General features: G+C 61.8%; 3 protein-coding genes across 7 annotated transcripts; 2 read left to right on the forward strand and 1 right to left on the reverse strand.

The window, feature by feature from the left end:
* Positions 1-1,980: 1,980 nt before the first annotated feature.
* REEP6 (receptor accessory protein 6) lies at positions 1,981-6,349 on the reverse strand. Of its 2 annotated transcripts, none has more exons than XM_061190925.1 (5): positions 6,145-6,349; positions 3,269-3,362; positions 3,049-3,187; positions 2,675-2,843; positions 1,981-2,118 (listed from the first exon to the last, which is right to left on the reverse strand). In XM_061190925.1, the coding sequence occupies exons 1-5, from the start codon at positions 6,257-6,259 to the stop codon at positions 2,081-2,083; spliced, it is 555 nt and encodes a 184-aa protein (XP_061046908.1). In that variant the 5' UTR covers positions 6,260-6,349; the 3' UTR covers positions 1,981-2,080. The 2 variants fall into 2 exon arrangements, with proteins under 2 accessions (XP_061046908.1, XP_061046909.1); XM_061190926.1 differs by lacking the exon at positions 1,981-2,118 and adding an exon at positions 2,128-2,442.
* PCSK4 (proprotein convertase subtilisin/kexin type 4) lies at positions 2,411-12,481 on the forward strand. The gene is made up of 13 exons (XM_061190932.1): positions 2,411-2,572; positions 7,728-7,832; positions 9,200-9,292; positions 9,366-9,494; positions 9,572-9,648; positions 9,745-9,833; positions 10,008-10,180; positions 10,268-10,480; positions 10,783-10,883; positions 10,962-11,065; positions 11,135-11,252; positions 11,468-11,689; positions 12,355-12,481. The coding sequence occupies exons 1-13, from the start codon at positions 2,567-2,569 to the stop codon at positions 12,479-12,481; spliced, it is 1,557 nt and encodes a 518-aa protein (XP_061046915.1). The 5' UTR covers positions 2,411-2,566.
* Positions 12,482-16,029: 3,548 nt separating this feature from the next.
* On the forward strand, positions 16,030-21,873 carry C4H19orf25 (chromosome 4 C19orf25 homolog). Of its 4 annotated transcripts, XM_061190920.1 has the most exons (5): positions 16,030-16,083; positions 16,288-16,419; positions 20,005-20,079; positions 20,274-20,443; positions 21,395-21,873. In XM_061190920.1, the coding sequence occupies exons 2-5, from the start codon at positions 16,290-16,292 to the stop codon at positions 21,647-21,649; spliced, it is 630 nt and encodes a 209-aa protein (XP_061046903.1). In that variant the 5' UTR covers positions 16,030-16,083; positions 16,288-16,289; the 3' UTR covers positions 21,650-21,873. The 4 variants fall into 4 exon arrangements, with proteins under 4 accessions (XP_061046903.1, XP_061046904.1, XP_061046905.1 ...); XM_061190921.1 differs by lacking the exon at positions 20,005-20,079; XM_061190922.1 differs by lacking the exon at positions 20,005-20,079 and having other exon boundaries at positions 20,274-21,483.
* The last annotated feature ends 1,394 nt before the right edge of the window (positions 21,874-23,267 follow it).

A 23,267-nucleotide genomic window follows, 5' to 3' on the forward strand; every position in this document is an offset into this window, starting at 1 on the left:
GTGGGCGGGCAGACTGTGATGGGTGCTGCAGGGTCCTCCCAGCTGTGGCTGCAGATGCCTCGCGGGAGACTTGTCTCTGGGCGACAGTAGCTGCCACTCGGAGATGCCCGTGGGGTTAAGGCCCCCTCCCCGGGGGTGGGCTGAAACCAGTGACTGACAGATGTGGAGGCACAAAACACGGGCCCCTGGGCTCCAGGGGGGCCGATTTCAGGTGCAGTACCAGCTCCAGACCCCCCACCACCACCACTGCTTCACTCAGCTCCCCCCACCCTCCGGCTTCCAACTCAGGCTGTGCTTCCAGGGACGTGAAGTTGAACGGGGCAGTGAGGGGAGAGTGTTCTGGTTTTTCATATCCTGTTGGGTTGGATTTGCTATTTTTTGCTTAGATGTTTTTGCGTCTATATCCACATGACAGGTGCATCACATTCCTTACTTGTTCTGTCTCTGCCTGTTTTTACAATCAGGGTTGTGCTGGCCTGACAAAGGAAAGCAACGGCAGGACCTAGGAGGTCCTGTCCATGCCCACCCAGCTCCCGCCTCCCAGTTTCCATGAAGGCCAGGCTGACGTCCATGGCCAGCCTCCCGGGGCCTCTTTGCTGAAGGCTGCCTGGCCCTGGACCCTGCGCTGCCTGCGGGGGTGCTGGCTGGAGTGAATGGCCACCGCTCCCCCCAGTGACCGGCAGGGTGGTGGATCCAGCCCCTCAGCACCTGGACAGGATAAGTCTCAGGTGTGCATTCAACATGGGAGGGAGAGCCACGTGCTGGCAGGTGTGCTGGGTTTAGCCACGCCTGCTTTATTAGCTTCTTTCCCCTCCCACCTCAATCTTCTCCCTCTTGGCTCTTCCTGGGATCCCTCCCACGTAAAGGACTTGTACTCAAATTCTTGCCCCGCCATCTGCTTCTAGAGGGAACGCAAGTGAGGTGGGGCTATTGCCTCTAGCTTGCTTGTCTGGAAGAGTTTTCAAAACAAGGGGATTGTGGGGACTTCCCTGTTGGTCCAGTAGTTAAGACTCCGTGCTTCCACTGCAGGGGGCATGGGTTCGATCCCTGGGCAGGGAACTAAGATCCCGCATGCCGCACGGCACAGCCAAAAAAAAAAGAAGGGGATTGTTGTGAGTGGGCCTGAGAGCTACCCCAGGAGGGGAGAGAGAAAGCGTGAGGACAAGGATTGCCCAGGCTCGTGTCCTTCTCAGCCACTTGGTGACACCTCCATTCTGAGCCTCGGTTTTCTCATCTGTAAAGTGGGGCTGCCCAGCACCTGCCCCGGTTGGAAGAGACCCTGTGCCCATGAAGCCCCACCCCCTGGAGCCCGGCGGACAGACGGTGAGATAAGGCTGGTCCAGATGAGCTTTACTGAGCCCTCCCTAGCAGGCCAGGTGCTTCAGCCGCCAGCAGTGCTGCAGGTAGCGGAACCCGTGTCTGTGGTGGGGCCAGCTGCAGGTGGCCTCAGTGGTGGACTCTGAGGAGTACTCCAGGGAGGACTCGGATTGGCAGGAGGCGGGCAGCTTGGGCACCGAGGTGCTGCTGGTGGCTTTTGTTGTGGGCCGTTTCTGATGCCGTCTGCTGGAATTGGGGGCTGAGGCCCCTGGTCCATCGGGGGTCTTGTTGGGGGGCTGAGGGGGGATGGTGGTGCCACTGGGAGACTTCACAAGGGGGGGTCCCTGGCTGGGGGAGGTGCTGGGATGCTGCGCGGAGCCTGAGGACTGGTGGGCCGTCTGGGAAGGGCCTGAGGCAGTGATGGAGGGCCGGGCGCGCTGCCAACCGTGGACCTGGGGCTGTCGGGGGGGCTGGGACTGCCCGCGAGCCTGGGGCTGCCCTGGGGCCTGGGGCTGGCTGGAGGAGTTGGCTCGAGACCGAAGCCCACCCCGGAGCCTGCCAGGCAGCTGGGTGCCATTGGCAGAGCCAGTGGCGGGGGATTGAGGCTGGGAGTGGCCCAAGTTGGTGGAGCTCCTGAGGGCTGGCTTGCTTGGGGACGAGGGGCTGGTGGTGGACTCCACTGGGGGGTCGGCTGGGGAATCCGCGGAGGCCTTGGAGTGTAACTGGCCGGCCGGCTTTTCTGCACAGGGGCTGGGCAGGGACTTCACCTGTCCTTCCAGAGCTGAGTCACGCTTGCTTTGGCTGTGGAGAGAGCGCCCTGGGGGTGAGTGAGGTGGGTCTGGCTGTGTCCAGGGGCCCAAGGGCTGCGCTAAGCCGGTGGAGACTGGGACAGAGGCTGCCGGGAACTGCCGGGGGCCAGCTTCACTTGAGTGGCCAGCAGCCAGCCTTGGCAGGGAGAGAGGCAGGTGCAGGCACTCACACACACGCACGTGCGCACACATGTGTGGGCCCTCCCTACCTCCCAGGGGCGGGCATTACGTACAGTCGGCTCCGAGGGCAGTGAGGGGCCCACTGCCGCAGCCGCCGGGGTGATGAGAGCCCGGCTGCGGGCCAGGGCCTGCAGGACTGGTTCCGGAGAGCGTAGGAGAGAGAGGCGGACAGTGAGAGGGGAAGATTTAGCGAGCACCCAGCGGAGGCGGTCCAGACGCCAGACAGAGGCCAGTCAGAGTCAGGAGGACAGCAGGCAGGAATGCAGGTGAGTGGGGCAGGGGGAGCCGGGAGACAGACAGACAGAGACCGGAGAGACAGACAGACAGAGACCGGAGAGACAGACACCCCTCGCCCCGCGAGCACGCACTGTCCCTCGTTATTCCGGCTGCCACGTCCAGGGCCCGCCCGCTGAGGTCGCTCGTGATGCTGTCCACGGCCTCGTGATGCTTTAGAAACAGTGGACGTATGACGCGATGATACAGCATGTGAGCCCCGTTCCAGGGGCCGGGAAGCATGCAGAACAACAGGAAGACGCACTGCGGACACAGGGCAGGAGTTACACTCGGCCCCAACTCTGTGCCTCGGCTTGGGGCGTCTCCTCCATCAGACGCTGGGCTGGGCTGGACCTGGCCACACTCGTCAGACAGCCCTGGGGATGGGCCTGGCCTCCCCCGTCAGACACCCCTGGGTACCCGCCCCTGGGAACCCCAGCCGCCACAGTGTGTCCCGGGTGGTGCCCACCTTGCCCGCGTAGTAGAAAGGGAACCAGGACAGGAGTAGATCGCTGAAGAACTCGGCCAGCCCAAACAGGCCGTATACCACCCAGTAGGTGAGCCACACAGTGTCGTCCTCTTTGCTTGGGCTCTCGATAGCTTTGATCCTGGGGGAGGCGAGGCAGGGTCAGGGGCTGCTCGGAGCCCCAGACGCCCCCCCCCGCGCCCCCAAACCAGCGGGCACTCACGAAGCATATGCGGGGTATGCAAAGCCGATGAGATTGCACAGCAGAGACGCCCCGTACCCGAACAGAAGATACAGGCTTAGCAGAGTGGCGGCTCCTGCGGAGAGAGGGGGCTGGGTGTGGGCTGCACGTGCTGAGCCCAGTCTCCAGAGCCCCCTTGGCCTGGCCCATGCAGCCTGCATCCATCACTCCTCCCAGAAGCCTCGGCGGCCCCTCTAGGAGGGGTTATTGCCCCACAGCACCTGGGCAACCCTCATCATGGCCCTGAACCCCACTAACATGTCAGTCTCCGCCGCGGGACTGTGAACTCCCCAAGGGCAGGCCGGCACCTCAGGCCTGGTCTGTACCGAGTGGCTGCCCCGTGTTTGTTGAATGAATATGTGATCTCTGCAATTATAACCGCCTCACTCTGGGTCCTATAGGAGGGGCTGAGCACAAGAGGCTAGAGTTTGAATATAAGTAAATGGGAGAAAAACCAAGACGTGATTCCTGGAGAGTGGAGAAAGGCAACAATTTCTAACTGTTTTCTTAGTCCAGGGTCTCTTACCCTCACCAGTGCTGACTCTGGGGCGGGGGGAACCACCCTGGGCACTGCATCTGGGGTGTGGAACAGCATCCCTGGTCCCCACCCACTTGATGCCAGGAGCCCCCCACAGTCGTGACCATCAGATGTCCCCAGACATCGCCGGTGTCTCCTGGGGGCTGCACGGCCCCCTCTGAGAGCCCTTGTCTTAGTGGGAGGATGCAAAGCGCCGTAATGAGAGTACCCCTGGCTGAGGAGAGCTCTCACCCACTACGAGACACCTAGCAAGTGTCTCTCTGCTTGCAGCCTGTTTCCCCAACTGTCAGTGGGGCGGGTAGTGGCCCTGTCTCCTAGGGCTGCTGTGGGGTTAGCTAAACAAGACTCAGTAGAAGGGACCCTGCCCTACACGTCTAGGGAACCCCTTCCGGCGGGCCAAGCACACTCCCAGCAATGAGGGCTCAGAGGAGAACGGTGTGCGGGATGGGGGCCAGGAGCGTTAGCCACTCTGAAATCATAATGGTCGCTGCTGCATTTATGAAGCACTTCTTGTGTGCAAGGCTCTGTCCCTCCCTGCTCTGTCTCATTCAACAGCCAGGACGAAACGGAAGCTGGGGATAGGGGTGGCGGAAGAGGCTCATGCTCGGTCACTCGGGGAGCCTCTGGCTCCTGGGAGCATTTACAGCCTCTTCCCCCACCTCCAGGCTGTTATCTGCAGAGAGAGACAGAGGCCACTAGTGGTCCAAAGGGCAGAGTCCCCTCCACCCTCCCCTCCACCTGCATTAGCCTTTATCCCGGCGGTCTGGGGTCAGGAGAGGGAGGGGAATCCCCAGCTGGCCTTAGGAGGCCTGGTCACTGCCTCTTCTGGGTTTCCTCCTCGGTTACCTGGGAGCGGGTATTTTGGCCGTCTCAGGCCGGTGGGGCCCAAGGGTTCCGACATCTGGGAGAGGGGGTGGGGGAAATGGCACCCCTTCCCTGGCGATTGCTGCTAGTTGGGGAGAAGCAGCTCTCCCAGGGCCCCTCTCCCCTCAATCCCTATTCCTGCAGCCTCAGCAAAGGGAGGATGACCTTGGACATGGGCGAGGACAGTCCAATCAGCAGCAGATGGGGCGGGGGTGGGGTGGGGGTGGATGCTCCAGACAGGGCAGGCAGCAGGGGCAGCCTTCCACTCCAGGCCTCAGTTTCCTCCCTGTGACCCCCCAGCCTACCCAGCAGGCCCCTCCCAATGGGCCCCTCCCCTGTGTTCTATGACCTAAATTCCCCGCCCACTGGTATCAGGGATGTTGAAAACCAGGCAGGAGGTCAAGGGCTTGCTCCCAGGGGCAGGTCCCTGGCTGACCCGACACAGATTGGGCACCAGGAACCTGGGGGGACAGGTTTTGGACCTTCCTTGGGCTGTCTGGCATGGGAATCCCCCAGCTGGCAGGGAAATGGGAGGAAAGTGGACTCCAAGGATCTGTACACAGGTGCTCAAAACATGTGGCATGTCCTCAGCCAGAGCTGCCCCCCAGTGTCCGAACAAAGGGTCCTGTGATTCATTCCAGGGGGGCTTCCAGGAAGAGGTGGCAGAGGGCAGTCGGGTCTGAAGCACCAAAAAAGAGGGGAGGCACTTAAGGGACACTTACTGGACAGTTTCAGAGGGTGGCAGGGGCCACCCAAGGTCATTGAGGAAGAAAGGCAGAGGAGGGACTGGAATGGAAGTGACAATCGGGGTGGCTGGACCTCCCTCTCCGTGGGCCCCATCCAACCTTTCTGCAACCCCACCACAGCAGTCAAACAACCCAACTCCGGACGGGGGAGGGGAGAGGGCAGGCCAAGGGCGGGGGGTGGGAGGTGATATTAGCAGGAAAACAACCTGAGGGGAGGTGGGAGTGACCCTTCCCCTCCAGGTCTGGAGCATCCCCTGGGAAAACGGGAAGATCTCTACACTTGCTTCCATGCTGGAGCCCATCCGGGAAGAGGGTGGCAAGACTGGCAGGGCACTGGCTGCCTACCTGCCCCGTCCTCCCCCGGGGCCAGCAGGACAACTGGAAGAACCGGACTTCTGCCTGGCGGGCACCCAGGGCCCGGAGGGAGGGGGCAGAGGACGGCTGCGGGGCCGAAGGAGGGGGTGGTCCTCGACCGAGGTCGCACAGCGGGGGCGGGGAGGGGCTGCGGGTAGACCTGAGGTCCCGGTCCACGACCTCTCCCCAGGATCTCAGTCTCCTCCCTGAACTGTGGGCGCGCCCCGCCGCCTGAGCTGGACCCCGCAGCCGGAGCTGGCCGGAGGGTGCAGGTCCGAGGCCCCGGTGGCCCAGGGCCTCAGTGTGCCCGTCGGCGAAATGGAGAGGCGGCCCCGAGAGCCCCCCCGACGGCTCACCCGCGGCCAAGTACCGCTTGTCGACACCGGTCTTGGCTTCGAGCGCCCCTAGCGCTTCGGTGGCCAAATTCCTCTGTTCCAGAAAGCGCTCGAAGCGCTGGCGCAGGCCATCCATGGCACCGGCGGGCCCGGGGCTGGCAGGTTGAACTTGACCGCCACCCCGCGCACCTGCCGTAGAGCGTGCGCGCTGCCTTCCCTCCACGCGAGCCGCACCGCCGGACCCCGGGGCCACTCTCCGCCCCCGGGCTGGTCTCCGCCCCCGGGCTGGTCTCCGCCTCCTGCCCCCCGCTCTGGCCAGTGGGAGGGCAGGGCGGACAAAGGAGGTGGGGCCTGCCCCTTCTCCTCCGCCGCCGCATTGCCCCAGGGCCGACCACGGCTGCCGCAGCCGCGACTTTGGAGGAAGGAGCGGGGCGCGGGGGCTGAGGGCTCCGATTGGCCCAGCGGGAGCGGGACGTAGCTGATTGGAGGGGCGGGGTCATGTCCGGGGATTATTGGCTGAGCCGTTGTGGGTGGAGCTGGGTGAGGAGAGAAGAGTGCTGGGGAGGCGGAGCTGGTGGGAGGGGCTGGAGAAAGGCCAGAGCTGATTGGAGAAACGAGAAGAGATTCATTAGCGAAAACAGAGGGGGCGGGGCTGAACGTGAAGGAGGAGGGACGGAATCTGAAAGGCAGGGATGGGGTGGAGCTAAACTGAGGAAGTGGGACTTATTCGAAAGAGCAATTCTGATTGGACCGAGGAGGAGGCAAGGCTTATTCTAGGGGGCGGAGGTGTATAGGAAAGTGGGCGGGGCAAAATAAGGGGCGAGGTCAATTATAGCAACAGTGAACCCGCACCTCTGGGACAGAAGAATTGGGGAATCATGGTACAAATGGGGAGACTGAGGCTCCAGAGGGTTCGAGTCTGCGGAAGAACAGGGTGGGCATGTCTCTGCCCCACCCTGCTGTCAGATCTTCGCGCCCATCAAGTTGGGGAGCCGCAAGGCCCCCTGGGAGTTGAAGGCTTTCAGGGGTTGCTATGGCGCCGGGGTGGGGCGGGCGCTTGGGCCATCTCGGCGGTTTGGCCAGGAGGAGGGGCTTTATGAGGCCCCGCCCCCGGCCCCGCCCCCGCCGGCATGCGGCCCTCCCGGAGTGCGCTCTGGCTGCGCCTGACCTTGGCCTTGGGCCTGGCACTCGTTGGCCCCATGGCTGTGGGTTGGGCCTCACCCCGGGCTCCCATCTATGTCAGCAGCTGGGCCGTGCGGGTGTCCCAGGGTTACCAGGAAATCGAGCGCCTGGCGCGCAAATTCGGCTTCGTCAACCTGGGGCCGGTGGGTGGGACCCGGACTGACGGGAGGGGGCGGGGGCTGGACGACCCCAGACCCCGGCAGATGAGAGGGTCCCTCGCTAGGTTCCCCAGATATCAAGGACCCCCCAGCTCACTACTGCCTAGACCATCTCCAGATCCTGGGACCCTCAGAGGGCATCTGAAGCTCCCACCTGGGCACCTGGTTGGGGGAAACGTAAGGAAGGGGGGCTGGCCCCTGTCCTGGGAGGGGCTCCATCGGGAACCAGGTCCCAGCCATGCAGTTGCTCCCCTTTATTCCCAGATCTTCCCTGACGGGCAGTATTTCCATCTGCGGCACCGGGGCGTGGTCCAGCAGTCCCTGACCCCACACTGGGGCCACCGCCTGCGCCTGAAGAAAGACCCCAAGGTGAGCCTGGCCTTGAGGCTGCGCCCTGAGGGGTGTCAGCACCTCTCGTTATTCTTGTAATTGTAATAAATGTCTGTGTGACCTTCGGCAAGTCACCAGCTCTGAGTCTTGGTGTCCATTTGGCCCCGTAGTCTATACAGTGGGGAGCCAAATGGGGAAGACCTGTGCAGAGCACTCACCCCAGGGCAGGTGCACTGTCAGCAATTTCTTGTCACCTCCCCTTCCCTCCTCTATCTCACCCTGAAAGATCAAAGTTCCCAGGTACCCCATAAAGAGGCTGGGCTGGGGGAGGGGGGGCTGATTGGCAAGGAGGCAAGAAGCATGACAGCTGGAAACCCCACCAGGAGCACTGGGACAGAGAGAAGTGTTTGGTTCAAGACGTGGTTTGCAGGACAGAGGCCAGGGCTTGCTGATGGATTGGATGTGTGGGACAGAGAGAAATCAGGATCTGGAGCTGAGCAAACGGGGAGAAGATGGCCCTGATTGCTGAAAAGGGGACGGGGGAACATGAACCAGGTTGGGGGGGCTATTGGGAGCAGAACAAGGAAAAGGGGGAAAGGGCAAAGGTCTGAGAAAGGGCGGCCTGGGGCAGGCAGAAGGGCATGTGCAAAGGCCCTGGGGTGAGGCAGCCACTGTGGCTGCAGCAGAGGAAGGCTGCTGGGGGCCAGACAGGCAGGGGGCCTTGTGGGCTTTGGAGAGGTGGTGGACAGGCACGGGTTTCACAGAGAGGGTTCCACAGAGAGTAATGCTGCAGTGAGCCAAGAATGGGTTGTAGAGAGGCAGCAGGGCAGGGCTTCTGGAGGACCAGGGAGGAGGTGGGTGTGGCCATACAGGGGTGTCCTGCACCGGGGAGGGTGCGGTCGAGAGAAGTGAACACTGCAAGGGGATATGGGCATGTCTTGGGGAGAGGGATTCTAGAACAGGGATGGGGAGGGGGCAGGGTTGGGACCCCAGGAGCCGCAGCCACCCTGAATAGCAGCCACCACATGTCTGTGGGCCACAGGAGATGGGTGCTCTGAGGGCTTCAGTCCCCTCCGGAGGCAGAGCCTCAGGCACACGGGGACCCCCAAGAGCAGCCCCAGCAAACACGGGGTCCCTGGCCCCATCGCACACAACGTGGGCCCCAGGACAAGTAGGTGACAGCCCAGACACACTAAGCCTCAGCCCCACACTGCTGCCCCTTGGCAGATCCAGGGAAGAGGCCGACGCCAGACCCTGGAAGCAGATTTGGGCCCTTTGACCAGGAATTGGCGGAAGGGCTGAGGGGCAGGACCCTCTAAAGCAGCCTGGTGTGAGGGCAGGAAGCTGGGAGGAGGGTGGGCTGCTCGTGGGTCCAGCCCCTCCCATGGTGTGGTCTCCGCCCCCAGGTGCAGTGGTTCCAGCAGCAGACGGTACAGCGGCGGGTGAAACGCTCCTTGGTGGTGCCCACGGACCCCTGGTTCTCCAAGCAGTGGTACCTGGTGAGCGGGCCGGGCTGGGCGGCGGGGCCAGGCCAGGCCAGAGCCCCACTGACCCCGGCCCCGCCTTGCACAGAACAAGGAGGTGCAGCCAGACCTGAACATCCTGCAGGTCTGGAGCCAGGGGCTGTCTGGCCAGGGCATCGTGGTCTCTGTCCTGGACGACGGCATCGAGAAGGACCACCCAGACCTCTGGGCCAACTATGTGAGCCTGTGGGGCTGGGGTGGGGGCTGCCCCAGGTCCCACGGCTGGTCGCAGCCCCTCATGTCTCCACCCCCCAGGATCCCCTAGCCAGCTACGACTTCAATGACTATGACCCGGACCCCCAGCCGCGATACACACCCAGCGATGAGAACCGGTGAGCCCGGCATCCCACAGTGCATGGGGGCAGCCCCTGCTACCCTACAAGGGGCCAAGAGGCTGTGACGGGCACCTGTCTCTGCCCTGGCGCCAGGCATGGGACCCGCTGTGCCGGGGAAGTGGCAGCGATGGCAAACAACAGGTTCTGTGGTGCTGGCGTCGCCTACAATGCCCGAATCGGAGGTACTCAGGCCAGGAGGGTGGCGGGGCGCCTCTCGGCCCCACACTAGCCACTGGGCCATGTCAGGGCCCCAGGCTCAGGGTCGGGGAGAGCTGAGCCCCCCACAGACACCTCCACCCCCAGGGCGGGGAGAGTGCGGGGCGCAGACGGGGTGTTCACCGAGGCCGCCTGTGCAGGGGTGCGCATGCTGGACGGCACTATCACCGACGTGATCGAGGCCCAGTCGCTGAGCCTGCAGCCGCAGCACATCCACATCTACAGCGCCAGCTGGGGCCCCGAGGACGACGGCCGCACAGTGGACGGCCCGGGCATCCTCACCCGAGAGGCCTTCAGGCGCGGCGTGACCCAGGTGAGCCGGTATGGGGCATGGAGGGCCTGGGCCAGCATGCGAGGCCCACACCCCGTCCCCGTCTCTGGCCTGGCTCTCCATCTGCAGGGCCGAGGCGGGCTGGGCACCCTCTTCATCTGGGCGTCAGGCAACGGCGGCCTGCACTATGACAACTGCAACTGTGACGGCTACACCAACAGCATCCACACGCTCTCGGTGGGCAGCACCACCCAGCAGGGCCACGTGCCCTGGTACAGCGAGGCCTGCGCCTCCACGCTCACCACTACCTACAGCAGCGGCGTTGCTGCCGACCCCCAAATCGTGAGCGCCCGCCCCGCCCGGTGCCCTGCCTTCCCTCCTGTCCCCCACCTTGCCTCCTCCCAGGGCTGCCCGGTTGGCATCTGACACACAGACTGGGGTCCGGGGACCAGGCCCCACGGTTGGCGCCCCTTCACACGCCCTCGTGTCTCCCAGGCGTGGCTGGCAGCTGGGCGGCTGTGTTCAGGGCCCCAGACCTGCTGTCGTGCTCTGAGGTGCCTCTTTCTTGGAGCGCTTGGGACGTTTTGAACAAGGGCCGGGTTTTCCTGTGCACCAGGCGCCTGAGTCCCTCTCTGTGCCCCCAGGTCACCACAGACCTGCACCACCGGTGCACGGACAAGCACACGGGCACCTCGGCCTCCGCCCCGCTGGCTGCGGGCATGATCGCCCTGGCTCTGGAGGCCAAGTAGGTGACGGAGGGGTCTCGCCTACTGCTGGAGCTCCCCAGCGTGGCCCCGGCTCACCCTCCCTCACCCACCCCCAGCCCGTTCTTGACGTGGAGGGACATGCAGCATCTGGTGGTCCGGGCATCCAGGCCAGCGCAGCTCCAGGCCGAGGACTGGAGGACCAACGGTGTGGGACGCCAAGGTGAGGCAGGACCGGGCGGGGTTGGGGACGCCACGCCCACAGGGTGATGACCACCGCCCCTCCACGCAGTGAGCCACCACTATGGCTACGGGCTGCTGGACGCCGGGCTGCTGGTGGACTTGGCTCGCTCGTGGCTGCCCACACAACCCCAGAAGAAATGCATTATCCGCATCGTGCACACCCCCACGTGAGCGCCCTCCTCTGCCCACCTGCACGCCCACATCTAACCCCAGCCACGTCCCCACTGCCACGTCCCCAGACCTCTCCCCCCACACCTGTCATTACCACCCTGGGGGGTGGACATGTGGAGGCAGGCCCCGAGGTCTCAGTTCAGCCATCTGTACAAGGAGAGGGCAGGATGTGAGCCCAGACCCTGCCTGCTGGCCGCCCATCCCCCAGCAGGCCAGCAGGAGGGGCCCTCGCCTCGCGTGCCGCAGCCCCCAGCCCCATCCTGCGGGTGATGCACGTGAGGAAGAACGTGTCAGCCTGCATCGGCCACGCCAACTACATCCGCTCGCTGGAGCACGTGCAGGTGCAGCTGTCCCTGTCCTACAGCCGCCGTGGGGACTTGGAGATCTCGCTCACCAGCCCCATGGGCACCCGCTCCACGCTTGTGGCCATCAGGTGCGGGGGCAGGGGACCGGCCGGGCCACAAACTCTCTTTCCTGAGCGACCCCACGAGGAGGAGCCAAGTGCCCCGTGGGGTCAGGCGGGCTGGACCCCACCCCTTGGCATCACAGACACTTACTGTGCTCGCAGCCGGTCAGGACTGTGGTTGTGAAGCCCCCCTCCTCCCCCGCCTGCCTGTCTGTCCCAGACCCTTTGACGTCAGTGGCCAAGGCTACAACAACTGGATCTTCATGTCCACCCACTTCTGGGACGAGGACCCGCGCGGCTTGTGGACCCTGGTCCTGGAGAACAAGGGCTACTATTTCAACACAGGTGAGAGCCGGGCACAGGCTGGGGCTCGAGCCCCACCCGCCCCATGCTCTGGAGCTGGCGGCCTCCTTACTGCCCCCAAGCCCAAGGCACAGGGCTCCCGCTGGTCTCCTCTGAGAGACTGAGCACACAGGGCTGGCATGTAGTAGGTGTCTGGTTACCAGTGCACAGTAGGGGTTCAGGTATTAGGGAGCAGGAGGTGTCCAGTTACCAGTGCACAGAGGGTACTGGGCGACCCTGGGCACCGTCTGAGTCTGGGGATCTGGGGAGGGTGGGGGCCCAGAATGGCAGGACGAGGCTGCCGACAGCCTTTCCCTCCTCTCCCCGTGCCCACCACGACCCCTGCCCAGGGACGCTGTACCGCTACACGCTGCTGCTCTATGGGACAGCCGAGGACATGACGGCACGGCCCTCGAGCCCCCAGGTGACCAGCAGCGCGTGTGTGCGGCGGGACACAGAGGGGCCGTGCCAGGGTGAGTGCCCGGCGCCGCATGGCCCACCTGCTGGGAGGCGGCAGGCGGGCAGTGTGCATGTGCGGCCTGGGGCAGGGGGCGGGCGGGCCGGGGCAGCAGGTCACGGCCTCACAGCCCCGTGGACATGTCCCGCCCTCGTGCAGAATGCCAGAGCCCCACCTACATCCTGGGCCACCTCTGCCTCGCCTACTGCCCACCGAGGTACTTCAACCACACCCAGCAGGCGGTGACGGCTGAACCTGGGCGCCCAGCCGCGCCTGCCCTGCGGGTCTGCTCCAGCTGCCACTCGTCCTGTTACACCTGCCGCGGCAGCTCCCCGCTGGACTGTACCGCTTGCCCCCCGCCGTCCATGCTGGACGCGCAGCGGGGCTCCTGCTCGGGACCCGACCCCCCTGAGGGCCCCCCCCAGCCCACCGCGACCGCCTGCCCCTGCCACCGCGGCCCGGCCCAGGCCGTGGTGCTGGCCCTGCTGGCCGTGGCCTTCGGGAGCCCCCTCCTCTGCCGCATCCTCCTCGTGGGCCGCCCGCCATCATGGGTGGGACACCCCGGCGCGGGGGACCACTCCCGTCACCACTCCAGACCCCGCTGCAAGCTGGAACCCGGAGCTGGTTGACAAGGACAGCCAGCGTGCGCCTCCACCCAGGTCCCTGCTGGGCACTGCTGCCCTGCTGTCCAGACGGGCGCCCTGTGGGAACCTGCCCCGGGAAGGCCCTGGCTGCCACCGAGGCCGCGGGCCAGGGGCGGCCGCGTGGGATCCTGCACCCCGGACTTGGCAGGTCCAGGTGAAAGAAGGGGAGAGAGAGAGAGAAGTCTCGTTGCACAGTTTGGGTCGGGAGAGGGTAGGATGGGGCAGAGCCCGGCAGTGACCACCATCCCTTCCCTTCCCGGAATGGGGGAAGCGGGAAGGAGAGCAGATGACACTGTCCAGAGTCTCGGGTACCACGTGCGACCTCAGAGTTTGCAAATAAAGGTTGAATAGGAGGTGCAAGTCTGTGGGCTCCTTTGGGGCACCGGCCCCTTCTCCATGGCATGATTGCAGGAGTCCCCTGCGTATCATGTGGAATCTGCCTTCCCCTGGGCGTCTGTTCCTGGAGAAGGGGTCAGCTGGGGTTCTGGGGGTGGGGGTGGGGTGGGGTAGGGTCCCAAGTGATACCCGCCCATGTGCTGCAAAGCTTCTGAGGCCCCACGACGCGGCCTGGCCCCCTGTGGCTCTGGTTCCTCTTCCATCTTTTTTTTTTTTTTAATTTATTTTTGGCTGTGTTGGGTCTTCGTTGCTGCATGTGAGTTTTCTCTAGTTGCGGCAAGTGGGAGCTGCTCTTCGTTGCGGCGCGCGGGCTTCAGTAGTTGTGGCTCGCGGGCTCTAGAACGCAGGCTCAGTAGTTGTGGCGCACGGGCTTAGTTTCTCCGCGGCATGTGGGATCTTCCCGGACCAGGGCTCGAACCCATGTCCCCTGCATTGGCAGGCGGGTTCTTAACCACTGCACCACCAGGGAAGCCCTCCTCTTCCATCTATATGCGTGAGTTTCCCTTTAACACCGAGAACTAACAGAAGTGCAATTTGCAAATGACAATTCACGCAGCGTTCCATCCACTCAGCCTGTCTACCAGCTTCCAGTAATTACACCTTTGTCTATTTTCTGAGATCGTCAGGAGGCTGAGGGAATTATGAGCTGGAGGTACATTGATCTCATTCCTTCAGGCCTCGACCTCCTCATCTGGAAAATGGGTTCTCCACCTCTCTGGAACAGGAGGATCCTGAGGTGCAGGGGAGTGGGGATGGGGATGGGGTAGGGCATGGATGGAGTTAGTAAGAGTCCCTCCTCTGTCCTCACACACACCGGTGGGGTGGGGACATGTTCCTCCTGATTTTCAGGGCGGGGAGGCGATTTCCACAAGGAAGTGAAGGCTGGTTGTGCCTTGACCATGGGCTTCACTTGAACTCCAAGGGGTGGTCCTGGTTTGTTTCAGGAGCCCCAGAGACAGCCCCAGTGTCCAGTGGCCCTGGGCCCCTGAGTATCTGCTTGGCCACCAGGCCCAGGTTGGCCAGCCTCAAGCCGTGAAGGGAATGAGTCTCTGTCTAGGGCTGCAGCTGGACCAATGGAAGCAGGTGGCTAGTGAGGGAGGGGAGACAGCCAGCTGCTCTCCGAGTCCTGCCCACGCCCCCCAGAGTCCCACCCAGCTCAGCCCCTAGTTCTGAAGTTAGGTCCAGTCTGTGTGTCCAGAGGCACCTGGCCTCCCTCTCAGAGCCTCGGTGGCTGCACCCGTGCAACAGCATTAAGCCTGGCACCTGCCTCACCAAATACTCTCAAGGATCCAAAGAGGTAGTTTTCCCGCCTGGCACATAGTAAGTGCCCGAAACGTGCCATCTTGGGGCAGCCACTTTGGGAAATAGTTCCACAGACAATTAAACATAGAGTTACTGTAGGACTCAGCAATTCTGCTGCCAGGTACGTGCCCAAGAAAACTAAAGACACATTCACACAAAAACCTGTGCAAGGATGTTCACAGCAGCATGATTCACAGCGGCCAAAACGTGGGAACAGCCTAAATGTCCATTAACAGGTGAATGAATAGATGGAGTGTGGTCCATCCACACATGGGAACATCACTCAGCCATGAAAAGGAGTGAAGCACTGACACTCCTTACGACATGGATGGACCTGGAGAACACGATGCTCAGTGAGAGAAGCCAGGCATAAAAGGACACACGGTGTGTGGTTCCACTGATGTGAAACGTCCAGAACAGGTCTCTCTATATATTCCCAAACCATTGACTTGTACACTTTAAACAGGTGGACTTTATGGTATGTAAATTGCTTTTTTTTTTTTTTTGGCCGCGCCTTGCGGCTTCTGGATTGTGGGAGTTTAGTTCCCCCACCAGTGATTGAACCCAAGTCCTCGGCAGTGAGAGCGCGGAGTCCTAACCACTGGACCGCCAGGGAATTCCCTGTAAATTACTTTTTATAAAGTTGTTTAGAAACGCAAAAACCTCCCTGGGCTCTGAGCCTGTCTTCCCATGCTACCCAAGAGGGGAGGGGCCAAGATCACCGTCCAGCGCTACGCCCCCGCCCCGGTGGGGAGGGGGTTTTAGAGACAGGAGAGGCGACCCTGACGGGGATCTGGGAGGCCGGACCAGACGCGCGTGCTACGCCCCTGGCCACCTCGCTGGGGCTGGCGCAGCTAGCATTCACGGAGCGCTCGCTGTTCGCCCGCCACCTGGCGTGGGCTGCACGGTAACTTTGTTCCCACGACAGCCACGTGGGTTGGGGGCCGTGTCCCCCTTTTGCAGAAAACCGGGCTTCGGATGCCTTGTTAGGCAGCGAGAAGAGCCGGGATTGGACCCTACGCCCACCCCTTGGGCTTCCAGGCCCGGCGCGGGGAGGATGATGTCGCGTCCTTCCTAGTTCCGGTCCAGTCAACTTAGCTGCTCGGATGGTACCCGGACTCTCGCGGGCCCGGCCCCTTTAAGAGGGGCGTGGCTTCGCGGCCGGCGGGAGCCGGAGGAGGCCGGAAGTGCGCGTCACGGGCCTGTAGGGCGGGTCCGCGTGCCAACCGGAAGCGGAAGTGGCCGCTGGGCCGCGGTGGCGGGTGAAGGTTTGCTCCCAGGTGAGGCGGCGGTCGCCCTGGGAGCTTCAGCGGGAAGCTGGGGCCTGGGTGGAGACGGAGCCTGAGCTCCCTGGCCCTGTGCTGTTCGGCCCTGGGAGGAGCGGGGCAGGGCGCGTTTCGCCGGGAGCGGGGTTCCGGAGCGCGTGTAGGTGTTCGCTGGGCGGCAGGAACGACCCGGTCCACGCTCCCTTCTCCCACCTGCAGGGATGGGCTCCAAGGCCAAGAAGCGCGTGGTGCTGCCCACCCGCCCGGCGCCCCCCACGGTGGAGCAGATCCTGGAGGACGTGCGGGGGGCGCCCGCCGACGACCTAGTCTTCACCGCCCTGGCCCGGGAAGGTAGGGGGAGCCCAGGTCGGGCAGGGGAGAGGCGGCCCAGAGACCCCAGCAGGAAGGGGCGGGGGAAGCGCCTGGCTGCCTTTAAGACATACTGGCAGAGTTAAGTAGTCAGGACGGAGACTGTCTGGCCCTGCAGTGCCAAAAATACGTAGGTCTGGCCTTTTGCAGAAAACGTGTGTCCACCCCTTGTTCAGAAGGTGGAAGCAGATGAGTGGCATACAGTTGTAGGGTGAATTTTGTGTTCCACTCTGTGTGGTGTGTTTATTCATTCAACAAACCTTCATTGAGAACCTGTTGTGGGCCAGGTTCTAGTCTAAGCACTGAGGTGGATAGGTGATCAAAAAAGGTGGAAATGCCTGGGACTTCCCTGGCGGTCGAGTGGTGAAGACTCGGCGCTTCCACTGCAGGCGCCACGGGTTCGCTCCCGGATTGGGGAACTCAGATCCCTTCTGCTGCGCGGCGCGGCCATGGGGGGAAAAAAAAAAGTGCCTGCCCTCGGGCCATTCTAGTGGGTAGAGACATTCAATATGTAAGGCTTGTGGGACGATAGAAAGTGAGAAACGCTTTGGGGCTTTGTTTTTTTTTGTTGTTTGTTTTTGGTTTGTTTTTGTGTCTTTTTTTAAAGTTGAAGTATAGTTGATTTACAATGTTTTGTTAACTCCTGATGTACAGCAAAGTGACTCAGTTATACATACATATACATTCTTCTTCATATTCTTTCCCATTATGGTTTATCACAGGATATTGAATATGGTTCCCTGTGCTCTAGAGTAGGACCTTGTTGTTTATACATTCTGTATATAATAGTTTACATCTGCTAATCCCAAGCTCCCAATTCATCCCTTCCTCGCCCCCCCCCCCTTTGGCAAGCACAGTTCTGCTCTCTATGTCTGTGAGTCTGTTTCTGTTTCGTAGATAAGTTCATTTGGGTTGTTTTTTTTCTTTTTTTTTTTGGCCTCGCTGTTCGGCATGTGGGATCTTAGTTCCCTGACCAGGGATCGAACCCATGCCCTCTGCAGTGAAAGTGTGGAGTCTTAACCACAGGGCCACCAGGGAAGTCCAATTTGGGTCATATTTTATTTTTTTAATTTTTTTTAATATTTATTGATTAACAAATATTTATTGAGGATATATGGTGTACTGCTATAAAGTGAATGGTGTTTTGTGTTTTTTTTTCAATTTATTTATTTTATTTTTGGCTGCACTGCGTCTCCGTTGCTACATGCGAGCCTCTCTCTAGTTGCAGCAAGTGGGGGCCACTCCTCGCTGTGGTGCGCGGGCTTCTCACCGAGGTGGCTTCTCTTGTTGCAGAGCATGGGCTCTAGACGCGCGGGCTCAGTAGTTGTGGTGCACGGGCCCAGCCGCTCCATGGCGTGTGGGATCTTCCTGGACCAGGGCCCAAACTCGTGTCCCCTGCATTGGCAGGCAGATTCTTAACCACTGTGCCACCAGGGAAGCCCTGGGTCATATTTTAGATTCCACATATAAGTGATATATAGTTTCTGTCTTTCTTTTTCTGATTTACTTCACTTAGTATGATCATCTCTAGGTCCATCCATGTTGCTGCAAATGGCATTATTTCATCCTTTTTATGGCTGAGTAGTATTCCATTGTGTATGTGTGTGTGTGTACACACACACACACCATATCTTCTTTATCCATTCATCTGTTGATGGACATTTAGGTTGTTTCCATGTCTTGGCTATTGTAAATAGTGCTGCTGTGAACACTGGGGTGCATGTGTCTTTTTGAATTAGAGTTTTGTCTGGCTATATGCCCGGGAATGGGATTGCTGGATCATATGGTAGCTCTATTTTTAGTTTTTTGAGGAGCCTCCATAGTGTTTTCCACAGTGGCTACACCAACTTACATTCCCACCAACAGTGTAGGAGGGTTCCCTCTTCTCCACACCCTCTCCAGCATTTATTGTTTGTAGACTTTTTTTTTTTTTGGCTGCATTGGGTCTTCATTGCTCTGCGCGGGCCTTCTCTAGTTGTGGCGAGCGGGGGCTACTCTTCGTTGCAGTGCATGGGCTTCTCATTGCAGTGGCACGGGCTCTAGGCACGCGGGCTTCAGTAGTTGTGCCTTGCAGGCTCAGTAGTTGTGGCGCACGGGCTTAGTTGCTCCGTGGCATGTGGGATCTTCCCGGACCAGGGCTCGAACCTGTGTCCCCTGTATTGACAGGCGGATTCTTAACAACTGCGCCACCAGGGAAGCCCCGTTTGTAGACTTTTTAATGATGGCCATTCTGACTGGTGTGAGTTGATACCTCATTGCAGTTTTGATTTGCAGTTCTCTAATAATTAGTGATGTTGAGCATCTTTTCATGTGCCTGTTGGCCATCTGTATGTCTTCTTTGAAGACATGTCTGTTTAGGTCTTCTGCTCATTTTTCGATTGGGCTGTTTTGTTTTTTTTGATTGAGTTGTATGAGCTGTTTGTATATTTTGGAGATTAAACCCTTGTCAGTTGCATCATTTGCAAATATTTTCTCCCATTCCATAGGTTGACTTTTCGCTTTGATGGTTTCCTTTGCTGTACAAAAGCTTGTGAGTTTGATGAGGTCCCATCTGTTTATTTTTGCTTTTATTTCTATTATTCATTTATTTATATATTTTTGGCTGCGTTCGGTCTTTGTTGTGCCACATGGGATCTTCGCTGAGGCACGCGGGCTTCTCTCTAGTTGTGGCGCATGGGCTCCAGGGTGCGTGGGCTCTGTAGTTTGTGGCACACGGGCTCTAGTTGAAGCGCACGAGCTCAGTAGTTTGCGGCATGTGGGATCTTAGTTCCCCCACCAGGGATCAAACCCTCATTCCCTGCATTGGAAGGCGGATTCTTTACCACTGGACCACCAGGGAAGTCCCAGTTTTGCTTTTATTTCTGTTGCCTTGGGAAACTGACCTAAGGAAATATCGGTACCATTTATGTCAGAGAATGTTTTGCCTGTGCTCTCTTCTTGAAGTTGTATGGTGTCATATGTTACATTTAAGTCTTTGAGCCATGTTGAGTTTATTTTTGTGTATGGTGTGAGGGAGTGTTCTAACTTCACTGATTTACACGCGGCTGTGGGACAATTATTATTTTTCTTAATAGTAAAAGAAAAAAAATTCTGTTCTTTGTTCCATGTGGCCACATTTCAAGGGCTCAGGAGTCCCTGGTGGCTCAGCTGGAGGGCGTTTCCATCACTTGGAACGTCGTGTTGGACGGGGCAGCCCCAGGATCAGGAGCTGTATTTATCCCTGGCCCGCGGCTGGGTCTTCAGAGGCCACTTGAGCCCCAACTTAAGGATCCTGGGCCCAGTTCCCCCATGAGCAGTGCCGGGGCCACTCGAGGGCGAGGGGCTTCCCCTGCCGGCCTGTGTTCACGTCTAGGACCATACCTGGCCTCCGTGTGCACTGTCTGGCCTTTCCCACCTTGTTACTAAAGCAGATAAAGTGATTTTTAATTAAATGCCAGCGTTTCTGGGCCTGTTTGTAGACAAGGGGACCAGGCAGCGCGGAGAGGACCTTGACGTTTCTCCAGGTGGCCCTGAAACCTGTGCTTTTCCTGCCCTGGTCCCCCCCGCCCCCCCCGCCACGCCCTTTAGGAAGCGTGGTCATTGGGAAACGTGCGTCCACGCCCTCCTGGCCTCCTCCCACCTCCCTGATTGCTGAGAGCACAGGTGAGGCCGCCTGGCTCATGGTCAGGGTCAAGGCCCTTTCCAGGAGCTGGAGCCCACCCCCAGGCGGGGCGGAGGGACGGTGGAGTCCGGCCTTTTCTGTGACCTGTCCCCTTCGGTCCACTGCTTTCTTTGGGGGGTAAACTGAGTCCCCTGTGTGGCCAGTGGGCAGTGATGCTGCCGTGTCCTGTCCCCAGACCCCCCAGCCCCCTCTGGGAGGGCCGAGGACACTGAGGCCGAGCGGGAGCAGCTCTACCAGCAGAGCCGGGTCTACGTGGCCACGAACCAGCGGCTGTGGCACGTGGGCGCCCAGCTGAAGCAGCAACGTGAGGAGCTGCGGCGGGCACGCGAGGAGCTGGAGCAGGAGGTCAGCCACGTGGGCCAGGTGGCTCTACCGGGCGCCGCGGCCGCCACCTGCTTGGGCTGACCCGGCTCCCCGGGGCCTCGGGTCCTCCGCTCGACACCTGGCCTGGCGCACCTCACCTGACACCTTGCCCCTGGGTCCCGGAACCAGGGTCCAGGCTCTCTGTTCCGCGGCCTAGGCACGCCTGGCACCCAGAGACCCCGGGGGACACAGCCTGCCCAGGGGGTGGGGCTGCCTCAGCCAGGCACAGGCCCCTCCCCGAGGGTGGGGTCCGGGTTATGCGCATGCCCCTCGCCCTGAGGAGCCCCGACTGGACTTCCTGCGGGGCCCAGCCCCCGAGGGCCCTCCGTCCATCCTCCCTTCCGTCCTCTGGCGACCCTGCTTCACTGCGCCCCCATCAAGCTGAGCTGGTGGGACCCACCCCTCCGGTTCTGCCGTCTCCGTGTGAACTGGGGGTCCCAGGGGTCCCAGAAGAGGGTGGGGAGTTCAGTGTCCTCCCTGACGCGTGGTGGCTGAGGTTATGTGAGGAGCTGTGGCCCCCCCAGGGCCCAGATCTGAGATGGGGCCTCGCGGTGGGTGCCACCCCTCAGGGCCCCGGCACCCCAACCCAGGGCTTGGGCGCTCCCTCAGGGCACTTGTCTGTCCGTCAGCTGTGGGGTTCTGTCACACGGGGGCGCCATGAGAGGACGTGGTGGTCAGTCCACTGCCCCGGGCCATCACCCAGCTGCCCTCCTGTCCGTGCACCTTCGTCTGCGGACAGGTGGGTGGTGGGGCAGGAGAGGATCTTGAAAAGGGCATCACCCTAAAAAACCCATCCCATGAAGACCAGAGAAGCAGTAGGCCGGCGGAAGGTGGCCCTGGGGCCAGGCCCGTCATGGATGAGCCCGAGTCCCTCCGATGAAATCCCCGTGTGTAGCTGCCTGAACAGTGCCCCGATGGACCACTCCTTTGCAGGGTCCCCGGAAGCTCGGGGCAGTGCTGGGACCCAGCACACAGGGCCCTGACAAGGGAGACCCTGCGCATCCCAGGAAGAAAGAGTGTCTGCTTCACCCTGAGAAACCCCAAAACTGGAGACTTGACCTTGGAGGCCCTTGGGGTGAGCTGCTTCCCCTCTCCCTGCCCGGCCTGGCCTCCAGGTGGGGCCGCCTGTCTTTGGGGCACTGTCCACCCTCCGGATCCCCCCGGCATCAGGCAGAGACACTCCACTGACTCCTGCCGGGTGCCTCCCCCTGCGCCTGTCTTGAGCGCTCTCCCTGCACCCCCGGGTCACACTGGGGCTCAGCCCTCGGGCATCCCCTCGCGTCCTTGCGGTTGTGGGGAGCGAGGCTCTGCAGGCGGCATGTGGACCCCCACCCCGGCTTGTCCCCTCTGGAGACGGGCGCAGGCACTGTGGAGCGCAACTCAACAGCTGTTTATTAAAGGTGCACGTGAGACGCCTGGTTCCGGCCTCCTTCCGCCAGATGATGGCTTTACGGTTGGGGGGATGGGATGGGACGGGGCTGTACGTATTTACACGTGTCCGGTGGCACTGCAGACCCAGGAGGGAGACGCACGGTGGAGGGGGAGCCTAGACCGCTGGGCTCGGGCTGCAGCCGGCAGGGTGGCAGGGGTCAGGTGATGCACCAAATCCAGAACCCAGCTCGTGGCGTCCGTCTGCCCCTGGGCCGAGGTCCGGGAGTGGGTGCCCTGTGTCCCCTCAGCAGGTGGCCGGGCGGCATCCTGAGGGCTTCAGACTGTGGCGCTCCAGCTCCTGCCTCAGACGACTGTCCAGCAACCGCCACTGCCTTCCTCCAGGAAGCCCATCTTCTCAGGGCCCTGGGCCCCCACTGGCCTGCTGGGCTGGGTGATGAGGTGTGGCTGGCCCCGCTGCAGGGGTTGGACAAGGCAGAGGTGGCCCTGACAGGATGGCCCCGGCCTGGGGAGAGAACGCCTGGGCCAGACAGAGGGCAGCGGAGGCGGCCGGGGAGGGTCCTCTGCCCCTAGTCACGGTGGCCGTGCTGCTCGCTGAGAGGTAGCTCTGAGAGTTCGCCCCACGGCCCACGTGGGGAGACAGGCACACAGCGGCCAGAGCGCCACCTGGGTCTCCCAGTGCGGGGGGCTCCCACCCCAGCCCTCACGGCGGGGCGAGCTGGGGTGGGTCCCCCTTTTCCAGGGGAGGCTGGCCCGTGGTGGTGGGGGGCAGCATCCTTCAGCCCCCATATCTGAGAAGGCGCTCGGAAGACCCCCCAGCCCCGCCCTTCTGGCTACTGACGGGGACTGGGGGCCGGGGGCGGCCGGTTTCTGAGACGCGTCTGATCCTGATCCGCCCGGGGGCCGGGTTCCTGGCACCCTGCTCAGCCCCTGGCCTCCTCCGCTGCTGCCGCCGGCTGGCCCTCCACAGGAGGGGCACGTGGTGCAGCCCTTCCTGCGTGCTGCGTCCAGGCCCTCAGGCAGAGTCCTGGCGCCTGTCCTGCAGGACGGGTGTCGGGTGTGAGGGAGAGGTTGCAGCGAGTCTGTGTGTCTCAGCGGCGGCACGGTGTCCGAGGGAGGGGAGGGGCAGTCGGTGGCGCCCGGGGTGGAGATGGGGCCCCTCCAGCACCTCCTCTTGACTCAGCCCTGCTCCCCCTCCTCCCAGAGAAGGGACGGACGCCGGCACAGGGTCCCCTGGCCCCAGGAGCAGCTCTGCAGGGCGACTGTGACTGCATATCCGCGGGGCGGCCGAGAGCAGCCCCGCCCAGAGCCGGGTTCTGCAGGGAGGCGGTGGGCGGCTCTTCCTGCAGGTGTGCCGGGGCTCCCCCTCTGCCTCCTCTGGGACCAGCTCCCTCCAGCACCTGTGGGCTCCAGGCCC

Source organism: Eubalaena glacialis, chromosome 4, assembly GCF_028564815.1.
Source record: "Eubalaena glacialis isolate mEubGla1 chromosome 4, mEubGla1.1.hap2.+ XY, whole genome shotgun sequence".
Taxonomy (NCBI): domain Eukaryota; kingdom Metazoa; phylum Chordata; class Mammalia; order Artiodactyla; family Balaenidae; genus Eubalaena; species Eubalaena glacialis.

What these genes read in the sequence shown, in the direction of transcription:
- PCSK4 (XM_061190932.1), top strand. An exon ending in TTGCTGCCGACCCCCAAATC is followed by an intron (nt 10,481 to 10,782) that starts GTGAGCGCCCGC and finishes CTGTGCCCCCAG; the next exon opens with GTCACCACAGACCTGCACCA. An exon ending in TCCACGCTTGTGGCCATCAG is followed by an intron (nt 11,690 to 12,354) that starts GTGCGGGGGCAG and finishes ACCCCTGCCCAG; the next exon opens with GGACGCTGTACCGCTACACG.
- REEP6 (XM_061190926.1), bottom strand. Translation starts at nt 6,259, where the DNA reads ATGGATGGCCTGCGCCAGCGCTTCGAGCGCTTTCTGGAACAGAGGAAT. An exon ending in GCATACCCCGCATATGCTTC is followed by an intron (nt 3,188 to 3,268) that starts GTGAGTGCCCGC and finishes CGCCTCCCCCAG; the next exon opens with GATCAAAGCTATCGAGAGCC. An exon ending in AGCCGGAATAACGAGGGACA is followed by an intron (nt 2,443 to 2,674) that starts GTGCGTGCTCGC and finishes CTCCGGAACCAG; the next exon opens with TCCTGCAGGCCCTGGCCCGC.
- C4H19orf25 (XM_061190920.1), top strand. Translation starts at nt 16,290, where the DNA reads ATGGGCTCCAAGGCCAAGAAGCGCGTGGTGCTGCCCACCCGCCCGGCG. An exon ending in CCTGATTGCTGAGAGCACAG is followed by an intron (nt 20,080 to 20,273) that starts GTGAGGCCGCCT and finishes TCCTGTCCCCAG; the next exon opens with ACCCCCCAGCCCCCTCTGGG. An exon ending in GCGAGGAGCTGGAGCAGGAG is followed by an intron (nt 20,444 to 21,394) that starts GTCAGCCACGTG and finishes ACTCCTTTGCAG; the next exon opens with GGTCCCCGGAAGCTCGGGGC.